General features: G+C 44.3%; 2 protein-coding genes across 2 annotated transcripts; one reads left to right on the forward strand and one right to left on the reverse strand.

The window, feature by feature from the left end:
- LOC8080241 (UNC93-like protein 1) lies at positions 7,249-11,164 on the forward strand. The gene is made up of 3 exons (XM_002445970.2): positions 7,249-7,346; positions 7,468-8,709; positions 10,280-11,164. The coding sequence occupies exons 2-3, from the start codon at positions 7,517-7,519 to the stop codon at positions 10,443-10,445; spliced, it is 1,359 nt and encodes a 452-aa protein (XP_002446015.1). The 5' UTR covers positions 7,249-7,346; positions 7,468-7,516; the 3' UTR covers positions 10,446-11,164.
- Positions 11,657-18,089, reverse strand: LOC110436287 (NAC domain-containing protein 10-like). Its single transcript, XM_021462936.1, has 7 exons — positions 17,964-18,089; positions 14,105-14,212; positions 13,817-14,003; positions 12,956-13,497; positions 12,289-12,411; positions 11,914-12,046; positions 11,657-11,670 (listed from the first exon to the last, which is right to left on the reverse strand). The coding sequence occupies exons 1-7, from the start codon at positions 18,087-18,089 to the stop codon at positions 11,657-11,659; spliced, it is 1,233 nt and encodes a 410-aa protein (XP_021318611.1).

The raw sequence follows: 18,947 nt of genomic DNA on the forward strand, positions 1-18,947 counted from the left end.
GGACCCCCTTTCCTACTCTCTTCTTAGTAGGCTGTGAAGACTTGACCAGAGACCGCTCATAGTCCGAAAGTGCTGGCTTTTTTTGAGCTTCGCGTTGCTTCTTTTGATGGTCCGCCACCTTCTGCCTCAGTTCCGATGGCTTCACATAAAAGTACGGCTTTTCTGGGTTAAGCCGTTTTTTCCTTTCCTCCTTTATTTTATCAAAAAATTGTTGGACCTCAGCTTTAGATGTAGCAATTACCTCCTCTTCACTCTTTTCGTAAGGTAATTTTTCTGGCGTCTTAGCTCTCTTTGCTGAGGCAGCCTTCTTTGGAGGTGGGACCGATGACTTCGGTCCTTCTTGGACGGACCGCTTCTTACTACCTCGCTTTGGAGGCGAGGGGACCGACCGTGCACTCTTTGGAGAGGGCGGTGCAGGCGGTGGAGGGGGTGGGGCCGATCTTTTTGGCGTTGGAGAACGCGGTGGAGGAGTTGGAGAACGCGGTGGAGTTGGAGACCTCAGTGGAGGAGGTGGAGACCGTGGTGGAGGCGGTGGCGGGGTCGGTGTGGCCGCCGCAGGTGTTGGAGGAGATCCAGCATTGTCACCGCCCGCAGCACTATGATGCGCTGGGGAGAGAACTGGACTTAGGTTGGAGGAGTCCCTGCAAAGAAAACAATTACAAGTTTTGTGAGTAAACTTTTTTTAAATTTCAATACATAATAAATAATATAAGAAGTAAAATCACACACAAACCTATGCTGAGGAATAATTATGAAGCGCTTGCGCCAACAAATAAATGTCTTCTCAGCTTCACCTAAGGTCTTCTCTCCGTCTCCCCCTTCTATGTCTAGTGGCACATTGCCACAACCTTTCTCAACCCTATCAACCGAGACGCTAGCATATCCACCAGGTACTGGTCGATTATGGATTCTTGGAGTGCCCGTTCGGTCGATAGGGTTGACAACAGCGATAGCCACCTTTTTGGTGGCATTCCCATCTGGTACATGCAGCTCACAGGTAGTAAAAGCCTCTGTGACATCATCCACGGGGAAGTGTAGCTTCGTGTCATCCTGAATGGTTGGTACTTCCGTGGATGCGCAGCTGCTTTTCAACTGGCCTGGGGGGCTAACATTGACCTCAGGCTGTGATGTACCTTGCCCTTTCGTCATTTGACTAAGTGCTGCTTGCACTTGCCTTTGAATCTCTGCCTGCATCCATTCTTCACGAGCTTTCTCGCGCTCTTGTGACTGCAGAACAAAAGCTTCCAGGCGGCGGATCCGCTCTGCCTCCTCATCCTTCTTTCTCTGGCGGCTTCTGTAGGTATCTTGATCGGCTTGGAATGATTGCAGCCACAGAACTGCCCCATAGCCTCTCGTACGCCCACCGTGCTCAGGATTTTCAAGCCCATAGGTGAGTTCATCCTTCTCCCTGTTAGGCCTGAACTCACCAGACTGAACCGCCTCTCGTGCACGGACTAGTCTCTCTGCTGCTCTAGAGATTTCTTGGCCCCAAACTAGCGCCCCGGTGTCTGGGTCCACGCTTCCCCCATGACCGTAGAACCAATGCTTGGAGCGCTCGCTCCAATTCTTTGCTATTGTCTCGGGTGTGACCCCCCTAGCAAGCAGCTCCTGTTCCATTCGGTCCCACTTGGGAACAGCACTCTTATAACCACCTGATCCCATATGATGGTGGTATGCCTTTTTACTGGCATTCTCTTTGTTTCTATTGGCTCGTTCCTCGCCCTCTTCTGATGTTTTGTACTGCACAAAGTCATCCCAGAAGGCCCTCAGCTTTACATATTGCTTGAGGTTGAAATCTGGAGTCTCGTTTTTCTTGACATATTTATTGTACAAAGACTTCTTCCAATTCTGGAAGAGTACTGCCATCTTCTTCATAGTCCAGTCATAAATTCGCACCTTCAACTCTTCATCGTTGGTGTCGAAGGTGAAAACGTCTGTGACGGCTTTCCAAACTAACTCCTTGTCACGATCAGAGACAAAACTGATCTCAGGAGCACCTCGCTTCTCTCTCCATTCACGACAACTGATCGGTATTTGATCTCTCACAAGATATCCACAGTGATTAACATATTTATTTGCATGCTCACCAAGTGGTTTGCCTGTAGCTATCTCAAACTCAGAGATTACATAGCGGCCCTCCAACGGCTTCTTTGGCCCTCGTGGAGGTATGCTTCTCCCCGTAGAGGTCGATCCAGAAGGCTACACGTACATATAGAAACAAAAATACGAAATTAATAACCAAGTAATAAGTCTAAAACCTAATGTAAGAGATGCATTATTTATATATGTTTACATTTACATACCTCGCCAGTATTTTTTTCTTGTTGCACGATAAGTTGTTGCTCAGGGGCATTGCCCTCTTGTTGCTCAGGGGCATTGCCCTCTTGTTGCTCAGTAGGATTGCCTTGCATGATGTCGTGGTAATCAACGAAGTACTGACTACCGTCGTCGATTATATTTTGAATGGCAGCTTCCATATAATCAGGATCATCATGAGGACGGTCAGCCATTTCTATGTCTGCAACCATACATATATATATTCTATATAAGATAAGAAATACACTAATACTACTACAAATGAAAGTGTTGGAGTGCTCTAAAAATAATACTAGGATCTTTTAAGCCAAGTAATACATTAGAATAAAAAACAATACTAGAATAATACATACATACAAAAAATATTACATATATATGTGTGTGTATATGTACAAAAAATAATATACATACATACAAAAAATAATACATATATAAAAAAATAGAACATACATACATACTATATACTAAAAATACTACAAGAATATATATTACAAGAATACTACAAAAATAATGAAAGTGTTGGAGTGCTCTAAAAAATAATACTAGAATCTTAAGCCTAGTAATACACTAGAATAATATACTAAAAGAATAATACTAGAATAATAGTACAAACAATAATATATACAAAACACTACAAAATAAAATATAATACAAGAATAATACAAGAATAATAGTACAAACAATAATATATACAACACACTAGAAATAAAATATGATACAAGAATAATACAAGAATAATATACTTCAAATATATACTAAAAATACTACAAGAATATATATTACAAGAATACTACAAAAATAATAAAAGTGTTGGAGTGCTCTAAATACGAATCTCTTTGACCAGATGAACTAGGAGGTGTGTCATGATATCGAAGAAGGATGGAGGGAACACCAACTCAAAGCTGACGAGACATTGAACGACATCATTCTACAGAGTAGCTAGTTGCTCTGGATTTGATTGTCTTCTGAGAAATTGCATTGAGGAATGCACATAGCTTTACGGTGGCTAGACGTACGTGTGGAGGTAGAATTTCTCTTAAAACGACCGGCAGCAATTGCGTCATTAGAACGTGACAGTCATGGGACTTCAAGTTTAGGAATTTCTTCTCTGGCACATTAATTATTCCCTTGATATTGGAGGAGAATCCAGATGGGACCTTGATGCTGCTAAGACATTCAAACATGCTTTCCTTCTCTTCTTTGCTCAGAGTGTAGCTAGCAGGGCTTAAGTAATGACGTCCATCATCTGTCTTTTCTGGATGCAGGTTGTCTCGTTCTTTCATGCGCTGCAAGTCTTGTCGTGCTTCAAGTGAATCTTTAGACTTCCCGTAGACACCCATGAATCCGAGCAAGTTCACACAAAGATTCTTTGTCAGGTGCATCACGTCGATCGCGTTGCGGACCTCTAGGACATTCCAGTAAGGTAGCTCCCAAAATATGGATTTCTTCTTCCACATGGGTACGTGTCCCTTAGCATCCTTGGGAATAGGTTCGCTGCCTCGTCCCTTTCCAAATACCACTTTTATATCCTTGACCATTTCGAGTACATCATCCCCGGTTCGATTGAGAGGTTTGGTCCGGTGGTCTGCCTTGCCTTTAAAATGCTTGCCTTTCTTTCGTACTGGGTGGTTCACAGGAAGAAACCGTCGGTGGCCAAGGTACACGACCTTTCGACATTTTTTCAAAAATACACAGTCAAGGTCTTCATAACAATGTGTGCATGCATTATATCCCTTGTTTGACTGGCCTGAAAGATTACTCAGAGCTGGCCAATCATTGATTGTTACAAACAGCAATGCTCGCAGGTCAAAGTGCTCTTGTTTGTACTCATCCCACACGCGAACTCCTGGTTTGCTCCATAAAAGTTGAAGTTCCTCAACTAATGGCCTAAGGTAGACATCTATGTCATTGCCAGGTTGCTTCGGTCCTTGGATAAGCACCGGCATCATAATAAACTTCCGCTTCATGCATAGCCATGGAGGAAGGTTGTAGATACATAGAGTAACTGGCCAAGTGCTGTGACTACTGCTCTGCTCACCGAAAGGATTCATACCATCTGTACTTAAGGCGAACCGCAAGTTTCTAGCATCATTTGCAAAATCTGAGAATTCTCTGTCTATCGCTCTCCACTGGGATCCATCGGCAGGGTGTCTCAGCATATTGTCTATCTTACGGTCTTCTTTATGCCACCGCAACAACTTTGCATTGTCCTTATTTCTGAACAGACGTTTTAATCGTGGTATTATAGGAGCATACCACATAACCTTGGCTGGAATTTTCTTCCTATGACGTTCTTCACCCTCAACATCGCCAGGATCATCTCGTCTAATCTTATACCGTGATGCCTTACATACTGGACATGCATCCAAATTCTCGTATTCCTCCCCACGGTAGAGGATGCAGTCATTAGGACATGCGTGTATCTTCTGGATTTCTAATCCCAAAGGGCAGACAACCTGTTTTGCTTCATACGTAGTGGTGGGCAATTCGTTGCCTTTCGGAAGCATCTTTTTTATGATCTTCAATAACTTCCCAAATGCCTTGTCAGATGTACCATTCTTTGCCTTCCATTGCAGCAATTCTAGTGTGGTATCCAGCTTTTTTTGCCCCTCTTCAGCGGTGGGATATAGCGATTTCCTGTGGTCCTCTAGCATGCGCTCGAACTTGGCTTTCTCTTTATCACTATCACATTCTCTTTGTGCATCACGGATGGCATCACCAAAAGCATCATCGCCCCGATCATCTTCTGCCGCCACCTCTTCTTCATTATCTCCCCCCATTGCAACATCATTGAAGCCACCGTACTGAGCAATAATATTGGCATGGTCCAATTCTTCTTCTTCTTCTTCTTCACCTTCATCCATTATAATCCCGCTTTCTCCATGTTTGGTCCAACAAATATAGTTTGGTACGAAACCAGACTTTAATAAGTGTGAATGAAGAGTTCTTGAGTTAGAATATTCCGTCAAATTCTTGCACACGGCACATGGACAGCACATGAAACCGTCCCTCTTATTTGACTCGGCCACACTTAAGAAATAGTGCACGCCATTAATGAACTCTTCGGAGCGCCGATCGGTATTATACATCCAATTACGTGTTACCATCTGCATTAAAGATAACATATATATTATGAAAACCATGCACACATATAGTTTCTCATCTTATTGCACAACATGTCTAAGATACATAGTTGATTAATTTAGAAAAGCTTGGCTACAACAAATACAATCGCAACTAGCATTAAAAAAAACAAAACTAAAATGCACTTAAGCAACATAATTAGTTCGCGTCCGATCCCAACTATAATAGGTAGATCATTCGCTTGATCAACATCATTGAACTTCTTTCGTCGGCTCACTGCCTCACCACCTTCAGCCTTAACCACCTGTGCAAAAGATTTCTTAATGTGTTCAATGTATTCTTCCTCCCAGTACCAACCTGTACATCCGCCGGTACCGTCTCACTGAAATTAAAAGAGAGAATCAAAAGTTTAATTAATATCATTTAAAAAAATATGCACATATATAAGCAAATGTCTGGAAATAACTCACATTACGATCTGGACACTTGTAGAATATACGACCCTTGTTTACTCCCTCTTTCGACACTTTGTACTCCATCAAAATCTTCTGCCCACACTTGCCACAAGTAATGAGAGGGAGTTCCGGACGGTATCGCTTTTGAACCCGTTGAGAGACTGAAGACCCGGTCACGGTTGCCATCTACTATCCATACTCAATTTTAAAACAATTATAAATTCCACATTTACTAGTAAACATGTATGATACAATGGACATTATATGTAGTAATAAAAATAAATCAAGTGATATTAACAAACCAATTAATTTGAACTATCCTACTTTCTATGATCATAAAAATATACTATAATTCATTCTTGCAAAATACATTAAAACTAGGTCAACCATGAAATATGATATATATATATATATGGATACTAATTCATGTGAATGATTCAAAATAACAAAGTGGATTTGAGCTAAAAAATGATGGGAACATCACAAGCCAAAAACAACATGAAAAAGACAAGAAAGGCTGAAGTTAGTCACCTCTAAGCGCGAAGAGACGATGACGGAGTCGAAGAAGATCAACAATGGGCGTTGGAGATGAAGAACAAATGAAGAACAAGCAAGAAGAAGCTCCAAGAACAACAATGGTGCTCTCGGTTTCAAATGGGCAGAGGGGAGGAGGGAGCCGGCCTATAAACTGGACCTTTAGCACCGGTTCAGGGAAAAAACCGATGCTAAAGGGTTACCTTTTAGCACCGGTTTGTAACACAAACCGGTGCTAAAGGGTTTGCCTCGGCCCGTGGCTCTGGCCGGTGCTAAAGGGACCCCTTTAGCACCGGTTTGTAACACGAACCGGTGCTAAAGGGTCTCTGCCCCGACAGCACATGTCAGTAGCCGTTGGGCAGGACCCTTTAGCACCGGTTCGTGACACAAACCGGTGCTAAAGGGGTCTTTAACCCCGGGCCGCAAAAAGGCCGAGGTTTTTGGCCATTTTAGGCATCGACCAATGCCTCATTCTGTAGTAGTGCTAGTACCATTTGTAAGTTTCACAATGATTTTATTGTAAAACCATGTAAATGATATCATCATAATCCGAAAAACATATATAATATGATAGATTTTTAAACATTACCAAAATTTGCAGTTATTACCGGCACAAAAATAACTGTTATCTACTAATAAAGTATGCAGTATTCGTAATAATAACGAAAAGAGAGCTAGTACATCAATATAACATGTTTGAAAGGTCGAACAGTATGAAAACAAAATGGAAACAGTTCTGCTGGACTACAACTTAGTCAAGTCTGTGCACTGCATTCTCTTGACCATCCATTAACTACTTTTCTTCCCTCATTTCCTCCATTCATTTCCTTATCTATACTCCGTTGCTGTGCCCTCTCTTCCACTCAATATATATACACACAGGTCTGCAGCTTTTCTCAAATTGGTACTGTAAATAAATTCTTGGCAGCCTGTTCCTTCATCAAAGCTAAGTCCCAGGTTTGCTGATCAATTAATCCACCTACTATGCAAAAGTAGTGCAGAAACCTAGTCATCTACTATTTGCAGTCTACCTAGCTAGCTTTCTAATCCAATCTTATCATTCTTGTATCTGATGCAGGATCAGATAGCGTTTCTCAAACTGGTTGCTAGCTCATCAACTCAAGATTATGGCTGATGATATGGTCGTCACGCAGCATCAGGTGGAGGTGGAGGTGGATGGGTTGCCAACTGAAATGGCCAAGCACGGCCTCCTTCGCTACAACTCTCCGTTGGCACAGGTTTTCCTGATAGGTCTGGTGTGCTTCTGCTGTCCCGGCATGTTCAACGCGCTCTCCGGCCTCGGTGGTGGTGGTCAACTCGACCACGCCACCATCGACAAGGCCAACACTGCCCTCTACACCTGCTTTGCCGTCTTCGGCGTTGTCGGTGGTGCAGCTCACAATCTATTTGGCCCACGCAATACCCTTCTCCTAGGTGCCCTCGCCTACCCACTCTATGCCATGTCCTTTCTTTACTACAACCACCACCACACAAACACCTTCGCCGTCATTGCCGGGACCCTCCTTGGTGCTGGCGCAGGCCTCCTCTGGGCTTCCCAGGGTGCCATTCTAACCTCCTACCCACCCGCAGACCGCCGCGGCACCTACATCTCTATCTTTTGGTGCCTCTACAATCTTGGAGGCGTGTTCGGAGGATTGTTTCCTTTCTCTTTCAACTACCACCGTGGTAGCCGCAAGGCTGCAAGCGTTAACGACGGAACTTACATTGCGTTCATGGCCTTCATGCTCATCGGAGCTGCACTCACCCTCCTCATCTTGCCGCCCAACAAGATCGTCCGCGATGATGGAAGCAAGGCCACAGGGTTCGCGTACTCAGTGGCCAAAGAGGGCACTGAGATCCTCAAGCTCTTCACCAATTGGAAGATGTTGCTCGTGCTCCCTGCTGCCTGGACCAGCAACTTCTTCTACACCTACCAGTTCAACAATGTCAACGGTGTCCTCTTCACTCTCCGCACCCAGGGCCTCAATAACGTCTTCTACTGGTGCGCACGAATGGTAGGCTCTGCCGGCATCGGATACTTGCTTGACTTTGGCTTCGCTAGCAGCTGCAGGAAGAGGGGGCTCATTGGGGTCACTATTGTCACTGTGCTTGGCACTGCCATTTGGGGAGGAGGCCTCGCCAACCAGCTCAGGTACAGGGATGGACAGTGGCAAGAAGAGCTTATTGACTTCAAGGATGGACGACGATACGCTGGCCCTTTTCTACTCTTCTCCAGCTACGGGCTACTGGACGCCATGTTCCAGAGCCTCGTCTATTGGATCATTGGCGCCCTAGCAAATGATTCGCAGATGCTCAGTAGGTAATAAATCCAATGCAACTTAGTTTCTTTTCATCAACTCACGGTCATTTAATTTCTCCTCAAAGTTTGAACCATTTTAGTTTACATTCAATAGCTTCCCGTACTAGAAAAATGAACTAGCCGCTAGTTTTAGGGCTTGTTTGTATGCACTTGTAATTATCTCAACTCATGTGTACTACAGTGAATTGAAGTTAAAATTAATTAATTTTCAATATTATCAGTCCACCCGAATATATGCCTAGATTGAGGTGACTATGAGTGTATTGGAACAACCATCCACATGACATCTCTGAGGTATGTGCAGCAAAGAATTATGGCACCAGACTTGCTAAAATTCCGATGATTATTGCATATATTTTACACCAAATAAAATCATAGCTCTAGTTTGTTACAGTTTGCAATTTTCGGTTCTGAGGATAAAAAATCTGTTAGACAAAACACTAAACCCCACAAAATCTGATTTGTGCTGGCACAAAGATAATTGACAATTTACAAAATTGTTCCTATAGTTGGACAAGGAATTTTTTTTTGATATATTATGATACAAAGACGAATAACAAATTTTTTAAAAAGAACAATTTACATGACTAGATGGATCATATTGGAATTTAAGAACTGTTCTATAAATCTTGGTTCGCTTCATGTAACAACAAATTATAAAAACTCTTGTTTTGGATGCGGCTTGCAAGGGGCACAAACCTCTAATGTGAAAACCGAATTCTGGATCAGATCTTGATCCACTTCAAGCTTAATTAGATATATAATAGCATGCACTATGCAACAAAGCCACTAGACAAACCACCCTGCAAAGCTAAGTGGGAAAAACAACAAAAAACCTCATCCGATCCATGCCGGTACATTCAGCTTTTCGTGTGACAGCACAAAGCGGCAGTTGCTAGAGCTGTTAGCAACATTTTAATTATTAAAACAAATAAGTAAATTACCTCTAATCTTATCATTAATTGCAAATAGATGAGAGGTCTTGATATATAGGAGATTCTACTGGCACTATATACTGGTTTTTGGTTGAAACTTCCTTGTTAATATTGATAAAAAGTCATTCTTACTTGGACTCTAGGCCTTATTTGTCCTAGCTCTGGCTTTTGAAACCTATTTCTGGTAAAACTGCTTATTTTGTGTCAGAAACTTCTTTGTCGTTTTGTATAAAGTAGGTCAAATTTAAAAAGACTTAATGATAATTCTTGGAATCAATTTATTCAGGATGGAGGGAACACTAGCTTTTGGAATCTAGTATTAGTAAAGACAACTTTTGGTTCAACACATACGCCACCATGTCATAATAGTCGCCAACCTATTTGTTAGTTAGAACCTTTATATAGCTATCAGGCCCGGCTTGTAAATGTCTAATGACAGCGAAGTGTAAAATATCATTCTTTCAGTAAATCTCTCTCTTTCTTCTACCTCCAAAAAGTAACTTTCAAGTCTCTTCCCATATAGATATTCCAGATCATCCTTGAGATGGATAGCTTGGTAACTTCTGAGTTGCAGAAAAGGGTTGGCAGTTTTTTTTCTCAAAAGATATTCTGATCCACTTCATGTATACGTGCAGATATGTTGGGTTCTACAATGGGGTACAGAGTGCTGGAGCTGCTGTCGCATGGCAAATCGACATGCACAAGACTTCCCTAATAACCCAGCTGATTGTGAACTGGGCACTTATGACTGTCAGCTGCCCGTTGCTGGTCCTGCTGCTGTTATTGGCTGTCAAGGACTAGGATAACGAGAGAGATCATAAGTGGTATTAGGAAGGGAACATTATATTGGGATGATGCCCAAAATAAGTCAATAATAACATCTTAACAACAACGGCATGCACAGTTTGTAACATCAAGAATTGAATAAAGTATCTCCATCGTTTCTTGTTCAACACATATCATTTTGGAGGCATCTATGTGTTGAACTGTGAAGCATTCAAGTTAGGCGTTCTTTGGCTGTCATGGATGATATAGGAAGATTCAGTTTGTTCATTGGACTTGGAGAACACGGTAAGGAGGGAAATACTAGGCTATCTGCAGTTCCGCACCAACAACAGCAACCACAAAGCATGTAAAACAAAAAAGGGCATTTGTTTTCCGCGCGGTCTCTATACAGAGAAGGACAGATGGCCTAGCTCGAGCCTGTGGTGATGCAGTCTCAAGACTTAGGACGACGGAGAAGCGCGGTGGCGTGTGCATGCCGTCTCACTTCACTTGGTTGAAGAAGACGGCGGCGGAAGCCTGTGCTCGGGTCAGGGAGGGAGCAAGGGAAAAAAAATTTCTGTGCCACCACAGCACACGGTGCCAGGTCGGACACGGCGTAGACCGCTACCGTGTGTGTCCCAAACTCCAATCCAAATTAAAACACTTGCTGCAGGCATGCGGCTCCACATGGTGTTGGACTCGGCTCTCCTCAGTTTAAAGCAGTTGCATGGGATACCAATGTGCCCGTTTTTTTTTCTAAAAAAAGTTATATTTAGTTTTACAAAATGATTTGACTGATCTTTACGAGATGCTCTAAACTAGAAAAACTGCTACGGTTTTGCAGCACAAACTCTCTGCTTCGCGAGTGAGTAGATGTCTTGTGATGATGGTGGGGATTTAAGTAGCCTGAACTCATGTCCGCACGCCTCGCCAATGTGCGATTGCGAGACAAGAAAGGGCAAGAGGGGAGAGACACAGCAAAAAGGAGAGGAAAACTGAACTATTCCTTAATTAAATTACTCCGTCTGTTACAACTCCATATTTAACTCTCTAAGAGTCCAACTAAACAAGGAAATTGTCTAAACCCGAGCCTAGCAAACCGATGCAGAGACAACCACGATCTCGACGTGCACGACCGTGTATGTCGTTCAACGTACGACTCTACCCGTGTGCATTGGGTCTTCTGGTTCTGCATGATTTCTCCTGTTCCGCCTTGCAAACTTCTTGTATGACAGTAGAAGCTATCATCACTTACACCAACCTGCATAAAAGAAATGAATGGCATGAATATCATTATACATTTCAATGGCATGAATACATTTCCTTGATATAAATGCTTATGTACTTAAAGGAAATGAGCAGCGGAAATAATACCAACTAAGACATTTTCTTTTGAATATATGAAGAATTAGCAGGTGATTTCAAGCTACCGGAACTTGTATAGTTACTTGCAATAGCAGTATTTTCAGCAAAGTGGTCTAAAAAAGTACACTACTGAACACACCTGCACTGAGAGCTAAAGATAATGTAGTAACTGGTTCCGTGTCCACTGATTGGACATGATTTTGCGATGGTATGTGGTGATTATTTCCATGCACTTGTCCTTGATCACCTGATACCGGGTCACCTACACCAACCTGCATAAAAAATGAATGGTATGAATAACATTATACATTTCCTTGAAAATAAAACCTATGTGCTATTGTTCTTAACTGCTTATAGGAACAAGTAATAAATGACCAGCGGAAATAATACCAACTAAGACACATTTCCTTTAGAATATATGAAAAATTAGCAGATGATCTCTAGCTACCGGAACTTGGTTACTTGCAGTAGCAATACAGCAAAAGGGTCCAAAATAGTACAATAATTAACACACCTGTAACGACAAGGTAGTATCTGGTTCCATGTGCACTGATTGGACAAGATGTTGTGATGGTATGTGGTGATTATTGTCATGCACTTGTCCTTGATCACCTGAAACCAGCTCACCTACACCAGCCTGCATCAAAAAAGAACGGCACGGATGACGTTATACATTTCCATGAAAAATTCTTATGTGCTTAAAGGAACTAGATTCGATGACACACTAATTAGTTGAATTGGAAAAGATATCATTGGTCTGATCATGGCTTTTGTGGTTTGCGGAAGCAATTTTATCCATAAGTTTGCCTTCCTTTCAAATAAAATTATGAGTATTGTGTTTCCACTTTACTTCAGCATCCTCTACTAGAAAGTTGGAGATAAACCAAACATATTGATTGTTCTACATGTCATAATAGATCTATTAAAACAGATTGGTATTTCGTTTTTAATAAAAAAGAATGGTGAAAATAGCCTGGGTGGTGAAAAGAAAGGAGTATTTCATGCTTATTTGTGAGTATGACTAGCTAGTAGCTTGCATAATTACAGTGCAAGAGTGTCAAATAGAGACATAATCAAAAGCATCTCAAGCAAACTAATATATTGCTAATTTTGTTCAATATAGTATAGAGGCTTAATAAAAACTCCTGATCCAGAATTAAGGCAACAACTAGCAAAATTACCTCCTGAAACATGTTTGGAGGTGCAAACTTGCACTGATCCTGACCATGAGCCTGCCTCTGCGGTCGGTGCTGCTGCTGTTGCACCATGTTGACAGTAGCTGCAGTGACCGCCGCAGCACCAGAGACACGAAGGATATTTGATGTCGCCTCTGAGGTCACCTCTACCTTTTCATTGTTATGTTCTACTTCTACCATTGTTGCATCAGGGCAACGATAAAAGACCTTGGACAGGACCAGCTCCCCATCCTTCTCGTCATCGGCATCGCTCATGCCGAGGTGGTATTGGTGCATAATCCAGTTGGTCTTCTCCCGCATCCCTTGCTTGATATTGTGCAACACCAGAATCTTTTTGCACCCCTTCTGCCTACCGCCCACAATCACAGCATGTGTCCTGCCAGTTTTGTGCCAATGCGCCTCCCCAGCATCTTCACTGCTGCGCTGGCCGCGCTCTGACTGGATCTTTCTCCTCTTTCTTGTGCCAGTTGGATAGGCCTTGGATGTCTTGTGGAAGAAATGCTTGCTGAGGCCATCTTTTGCCACACCTAGACATGAACAATTAGCTAGGTATAAGCACAAGGGTTTGAGCATACATGATATAGAACAAATCCAGACACATATGTTTATACTGTTGTAATACTGCAGATATAAGTGAAATGCTTCAAATATATTTAAAAATTTAAAAAATCAAAGTCTGAAAATAATAAGTATACATCTCAGAGAAACGCCATATATAGAACAAGCATGTTTACACAAATAAACAAATAGCAATTGAATGGTAGCAAGGAACCATATATTGGTATATATCTATATCTCGAATAAACTTGAGAAGCATCTTCCAATATACTCCGTAAGCGATCTCACCGGGGAGATTTTCAGGATGGGTGTAGCAAATGTCATTGCCTCCTTCAATGGTTGATATGAAGTGACTTAAGAGAGGGTGTGCTCTGGAGCCTCCTCCTTCCTTCACCAACACCATGGACTCTAGGTGCTCTATGAGCTCCTGGTCCGATGGAGCAAACTTGACACCGGCTGGAAATCCAGCCAAATTCTTTTTGCAATCGCATGCATGATTTCAAAACACATGTATGAGAGTTCAGAAGAAAGGTTCAATTGCTGATGCACACCCCAGAAATAATTAATTTAGCATACCAGATTGCAGTTAGGGCAGGCGAGGGAAGCTGTGGCTTCGGTGTCGTTGCTGCCGTTCGTGGCGCTTGAATCTCCCCTGAACAAGAAAGGATATTGATGATGAGAAGACTGAAGTAAGAATTAATTTACAGGTAAAAACAACATGCTCAGAAAGGAAAAGAAAAACATCGCAGAGCACAACAACCTAGCTAGCACTCCAGAAACCAACTACTATACGCTCTAGGGCTCAAAACGCGTTTATCTGATTTCTATTTTGAACACAAAGATTTGTTCCCTAAAGCTATGAACGGCATCACTTCCCACTGCAAGGATCCTAGAAAGGGGCGAAATTAAAGCAGCATTCAGACTCATAGTCTCATACAGTGGAGACCGGAAAGACAAGGAAGCTGGCAACGAATTGAAAACTGGCAGATCCGAATAGACTAGATCGCTTTGGCTAGTACGATTCAGAACAGATCGAGCTATACGTAAATCATGGACAAGGCCGCACGGTGGGGATCGATCTGATGATCCTAGTAAGGAAAACAGATCGAGAAACGCACGAGATGGATGGATCGAGAGAAAAATTAAAGCGGGAATATGGAAAAGGAGCTCGGCGGCTCACATGGCGTCGGCGGTGCTTCGCGATGCAGCTCCGATCCGATCGCTGCAGTGGACAGCCGGAGGGGAGGGGAACGAGCGAGGAGTCGGAGAACACCACCCAAGCAAAGCAGCTGTTTCTCCAGTGCTCACGGTGAAGCAGTGAAGGACTCAAGGCGGAGGCAGGCCTTTGTGAGCGAGGAAAGATGATATCGACGGCGTGGCGTGGGGGGTAGGTGTGAAAGGGGAGGATCTCGTGGGGCCGCTTCTCTGCTGGGTGGGGACTGCAGACTGCTGTTGCCAACGTTCCAACTGGTGGGCCCGAGAAGCAGTGACATAAGCATGACCGTGGGGACTAAACTGACGCATACCTAAGTTTTAAAAAAAAACACCTGAGGGCAACGAAAGCTAGTCGGCAGTCTACCTTGGGGTATACCCACGGTAGTAGTTTATCGGTAGACGGTGCGCAAGCTACGAACTTGATGGTGACGCAAGACACGGACAAGGTTTTTATCCAGGTTCGGCCGCCGTGTGGGCGTAATACCTACGTCCTGCGTCTGATTGTATTGGATTGTATTGAGAGAATAATGTGTGTTGTGTATGACTTGTCCTCTAGGGGACCCCTGCCCCTCCTTATATATCCTGAAGGGACAGAGTTACAAGCAAAGTATCCTATTTAGTACAATATCTTGTAGCCTTGCGGTGCACGCCGACCAGTCGTGCGCCGCACGTCTTCATCCTGTGGGCCGAGCCACCTCTGATGGTGCGGCCCATATAGGCCTATTAGGGTATAGGGGTTTATACCTCCACAGCTAGTCCCCGAGCACCATGTATTGTGATGTAACACGCTGTCTTGAGCTTCTTCGATCAGTGAGGCTTGACGTCTTCAATAAGCAGGAAAGTCGCCAAAATAGTTGCAACGATATTTTGACCAACTCAAGAGACAGTTGATCAACATTGACATCGAAGAAGTAGGTTGTTCGAAGAATGCATGGTGCTCTTAATCAAAAAAGATTTCTTTCCAGGTGAAGTGTGCCCACTTTACTTTTCTGAAAAGTACAGACTTTCAAAAAGCAAGCATGTTCACCGCAAGGTGAAGTGTGCCCACTTAGTCCCCGAGCCTGGTAGTAGGTGACGTAGGCACGTGGTGCCAGGGTCAAAAAAAAGTCTTCATAGAAATTCTAAAACTGAGATGCATCGCCAGATGCATCATACCGATGTAGTCCCCGAGCTTGCTAGAAGGCGAAGTATGAGCCTTGTAGCAAGGTCTAAAAAATAAAATTACCCCTCAGTTGTATATGAGTCCAATTCATATGTAACTGAGAAGAACAGTCCCCAAACTGTGGTTGGAGAGTGATCGAAGTAAACCCCGAACACAGTGAAGGGAGTGAGACGAGTCCCCGAGCACGGTTGAGAATGTAGACGTGCTCGGTGGTCGGTATAGTCTCCGAGCACGGCGTAGGGACCGGTGGACAAGTCCCCGAGCGTGGTTGGGAACGTAAACGTGCTCGGTGGTCGGCACAGTCTTCGAGCATAGCATAGAGAGTAGTCGACAAGTCCCCGAGCGTGGTTGGGAACGTAAACATGCTCGGTGGTCAGAGCAGTCCCCGGACACAGCGTAGGGAATAGTCGACGAGTCTCCGAGCGTAGCTTGTCGACTGGGCCAAACTCCTGAAAAATAAATATAGAGAATAGGTAGTACATGATGTATAAATAAACTCTAGATAAAAAATCAGCACTGAGATAAGTTTTAGATTTTTTGTTATAAAATTAGCACGAGTAGTTAATTCATCCTAGAGCTTGTACCAGCTCTGGTCTAGCCAACACTCAGCATGAGGTGCGGAACCTAGGCACGCGTAAGATTGTCAGCCACGCCAGAGAGCTACTGCCGACCACCCGGAACGCAGAGGGCGGATCTCGTGCACGTGTAGGGAGGAGTCGGAGACACTACCGGCTCTAGAAAGCTCGTGTAGGAGAAAAAACTAGTCGGCTAACAAAAAAGTTGTTTTGAAGAATAAAAAATATTATGCCAAAAATAAATAAAATATTAGAAGTGTACTTATCTTTGGACAGAGAGCTGCTTGACTTGTTGTCGTGACGGTGGTCACGGTTGTCGTAGCGCCGTTCTTCGCGGCGATTATTATTGCGACTCGTGGTCAGAGCAAGTAGGCCAACCACAACTTGGTCGATAGCCTGAGCAGGTCGGTGTCGTCGATCTGCCTCCCTTTGTAGCAGAGAAGCGGCGACGCGTTGTCGGCGTAGTCGGAGACGTTGCTGGTGTGGTCGAAATCGTAGCCAGCGTGGTTGGAGCCGCGGCCGACGTCGATGAAGAAGTGATTGGCGCAGATCGGATCTACGCCTCCTCCATGGTCGTGGCGGTGAAGCTGTCGAAGCCGATGACGAACGTGAAGCCGTCCGCCACAGCCACGAAGTTGAGGATGATGACCATCTTGTTCGTCTGGAGAGCTGTACGCACACCCCCTACCTGGCGCGCCACTGTCGACGAAAGCTAGTCGGCGGTCTACCTTGGGGTATACCCACGGTAGTAGTTTATCGGTAGACGGTGCGCAAGCTATGAACTTGATGGTGACGCAAGACACGGACAAGATTTTTATCCAGGTTCGGCCGTCGTGTGGGCGTAATACCTATGCGTCTGATTGTATTGGATTGTATTGAGAGAATAATGTGTGTTGTGTATGACTTGTCCTCTAGGGGACCCCTACCCCTCCTTATATATCCTGAAGGGACAGAGTTACAAGCAAAGTATCCTATTTAGTACAATATCTTGTAGCCTTGCGGTGCACGCCGACCAGTCGTGCGCCGCACGTCTTCATCCTGTGGGCCGAGCCACCTCTGATGGTGCGGCCCATATAGGCCCATGAGGGTATAGGGGTTTATGCCCCCACAGTTGGAGGTACTAAAATTTATCATGTACTGTAGTTCTTTTGTTTTTTATAGTTTTTATCTAATCATGAACTAATTAATTAGGCTTAAAAGATTCGTCTCGCAAATTATTTTCTAGCTAGTTGTGTTTTTAGTTTCGTAAATAATTTATATTTAGTACTCTATGTATGTGTCCAAACATTCGATGTGATGGGTGCTAAAAAAGTCAACACAAACCAAACATGGCCTTAAATGACTTGCCAAGACCTAACTCTATTTATCATGTTCATATCTTGAAGAATGTGGCCAAACTTGGAAAATCAATATAGTCTATTTGTCAAATAAAGAAAGCGGCCTGCCTTCGCATCATACGGCGACTCGACGGCAACTTAGTCACCGTCGCCGAAACCTCCCACCGCACATGCTCTTTGGCCGTCGCCGCCGCTCCCCAGCTAGCAGGGTGGCGGCTCGTGGCGACGTCTACAAAGGCCTCCCTCCCAGTACACTCCACCTCCTCCCTCATCTCCTCTCCTCATTTTCCCATGTCGAACTCTAGCACATTAGCGGCAAGGATGACCGATGGCGAGCAGGGTGGTTGCCAACGTGCCAAATCCGTGCCCCCTAGGATTGGATATGGCGATCCCAGTACCAGATTTGGCTACACGGTGCACAATAGGTGAACATGTATGGCGGCTAGCGGGTGCGCTTGCAGAGGCAGGCGGCGATCGGCGGCAGAACACCGAGCGGTTAGGCGGCCTCACCCCCCATGCATGCTAGCCTACAGCGGCGCAGTAGGCAGACTGAGCAGATCAAGCCCCCTGTGTTCAGATGTTGCATCTGCACCCCATGCTCGCACATCCTCCATAGCGAACGTTAGTATTTTGGGTTTGGGCAGCTATTTCTTGCCGGGCCATGGTTGGTCTAGCTCCAAATGAACTTGTCGTGTGGCTTGTAGGGGTTGGCCAGGGCTCATGCTGGAAACTGCAAAGGGCTCTAGCCATGGCTAGTGTGGCTGGCAGGGGCTGTGGCTCCCGCGCACCTCGCTCGCGCAGCCCGCTAATGCCCCTCAACGCTATAGGAATCTTGCGTCGATGGTCTACCTACTCATAATGGAATACTTGGACGTATAGCTCTGTGTGTTAGGCATCTACAAGGCTCTAGAATTGCTATTCCTCTAAGACAAGTACTCGTCGTCGACAAGTTTGGCATGCTACGTTGCGCTTTGGGTTGGCTTCCATAGTCATATGGAATCTAGGTGAAAACCCTACCTATCTATTGTTGGAGACTCAACTACGCCTTCACCCCCAGCTGCGTCAAAGAGAGGATTTAGCTCAATCGCAGGAGCCAAGACCTCCGCATCCCTGACCTTCAAACGATGAGG

The sequence above is a fragment of the Sorghum bicolor genome, chromosome 6, assembly GCF_000003195.3.
Source record: "Sorghum bicolor cultivar BTx623 chromosome 6, Sorghum_bicolor_NCBIv3, whole genome shotgun sequence".
Taxonomy (NCBI): domain Eukaryota; kingdom Viridiplantae; phylum Streptophyta; class Magnoliopsida; order Poales; family Poaceae; genus Sorghum; species Sorghum bicolor.

Bases quoted from the DNA above. Each gene is read 5' to 3' on its own strand.
- LOC8080241 (XM_002445970.2), top strand. From the start codon at position 7,517: ATGGCTGATGATATGGTCGTCACGCAGCATCAGGTGGAGGTGGAGGTG. The intron at 8,710-10,279 runs GTAATAAATCCA...GTATACGTGCAG, and splicing joins GATTCGCAGATGCTCAGTAG to ATATGTTGGGTTCTACAATG.
- LOC110436287 (XM_021462936.1), bottom strand. From the start codon at position 18,089: ATGAGGGAGGAGGTGGAGTGTACTGGGAGGGAGGCCTTTGTAGACGTC. The intron at 14,213-17,963 runs GTGACTAAGTTG...TTCTTACTTCAG, and splicing joins GGTGGGAGGTTTCGGCGACG to TCTTCTCATCATCAATATCC. The intron at 14,004-14,104 runs GTATGCTAAATT...GATTGCAAAAAG, and splicing joins CCTGCCCTAACTGCAATCTG to AATTTGGCTGGATTTCCAGC.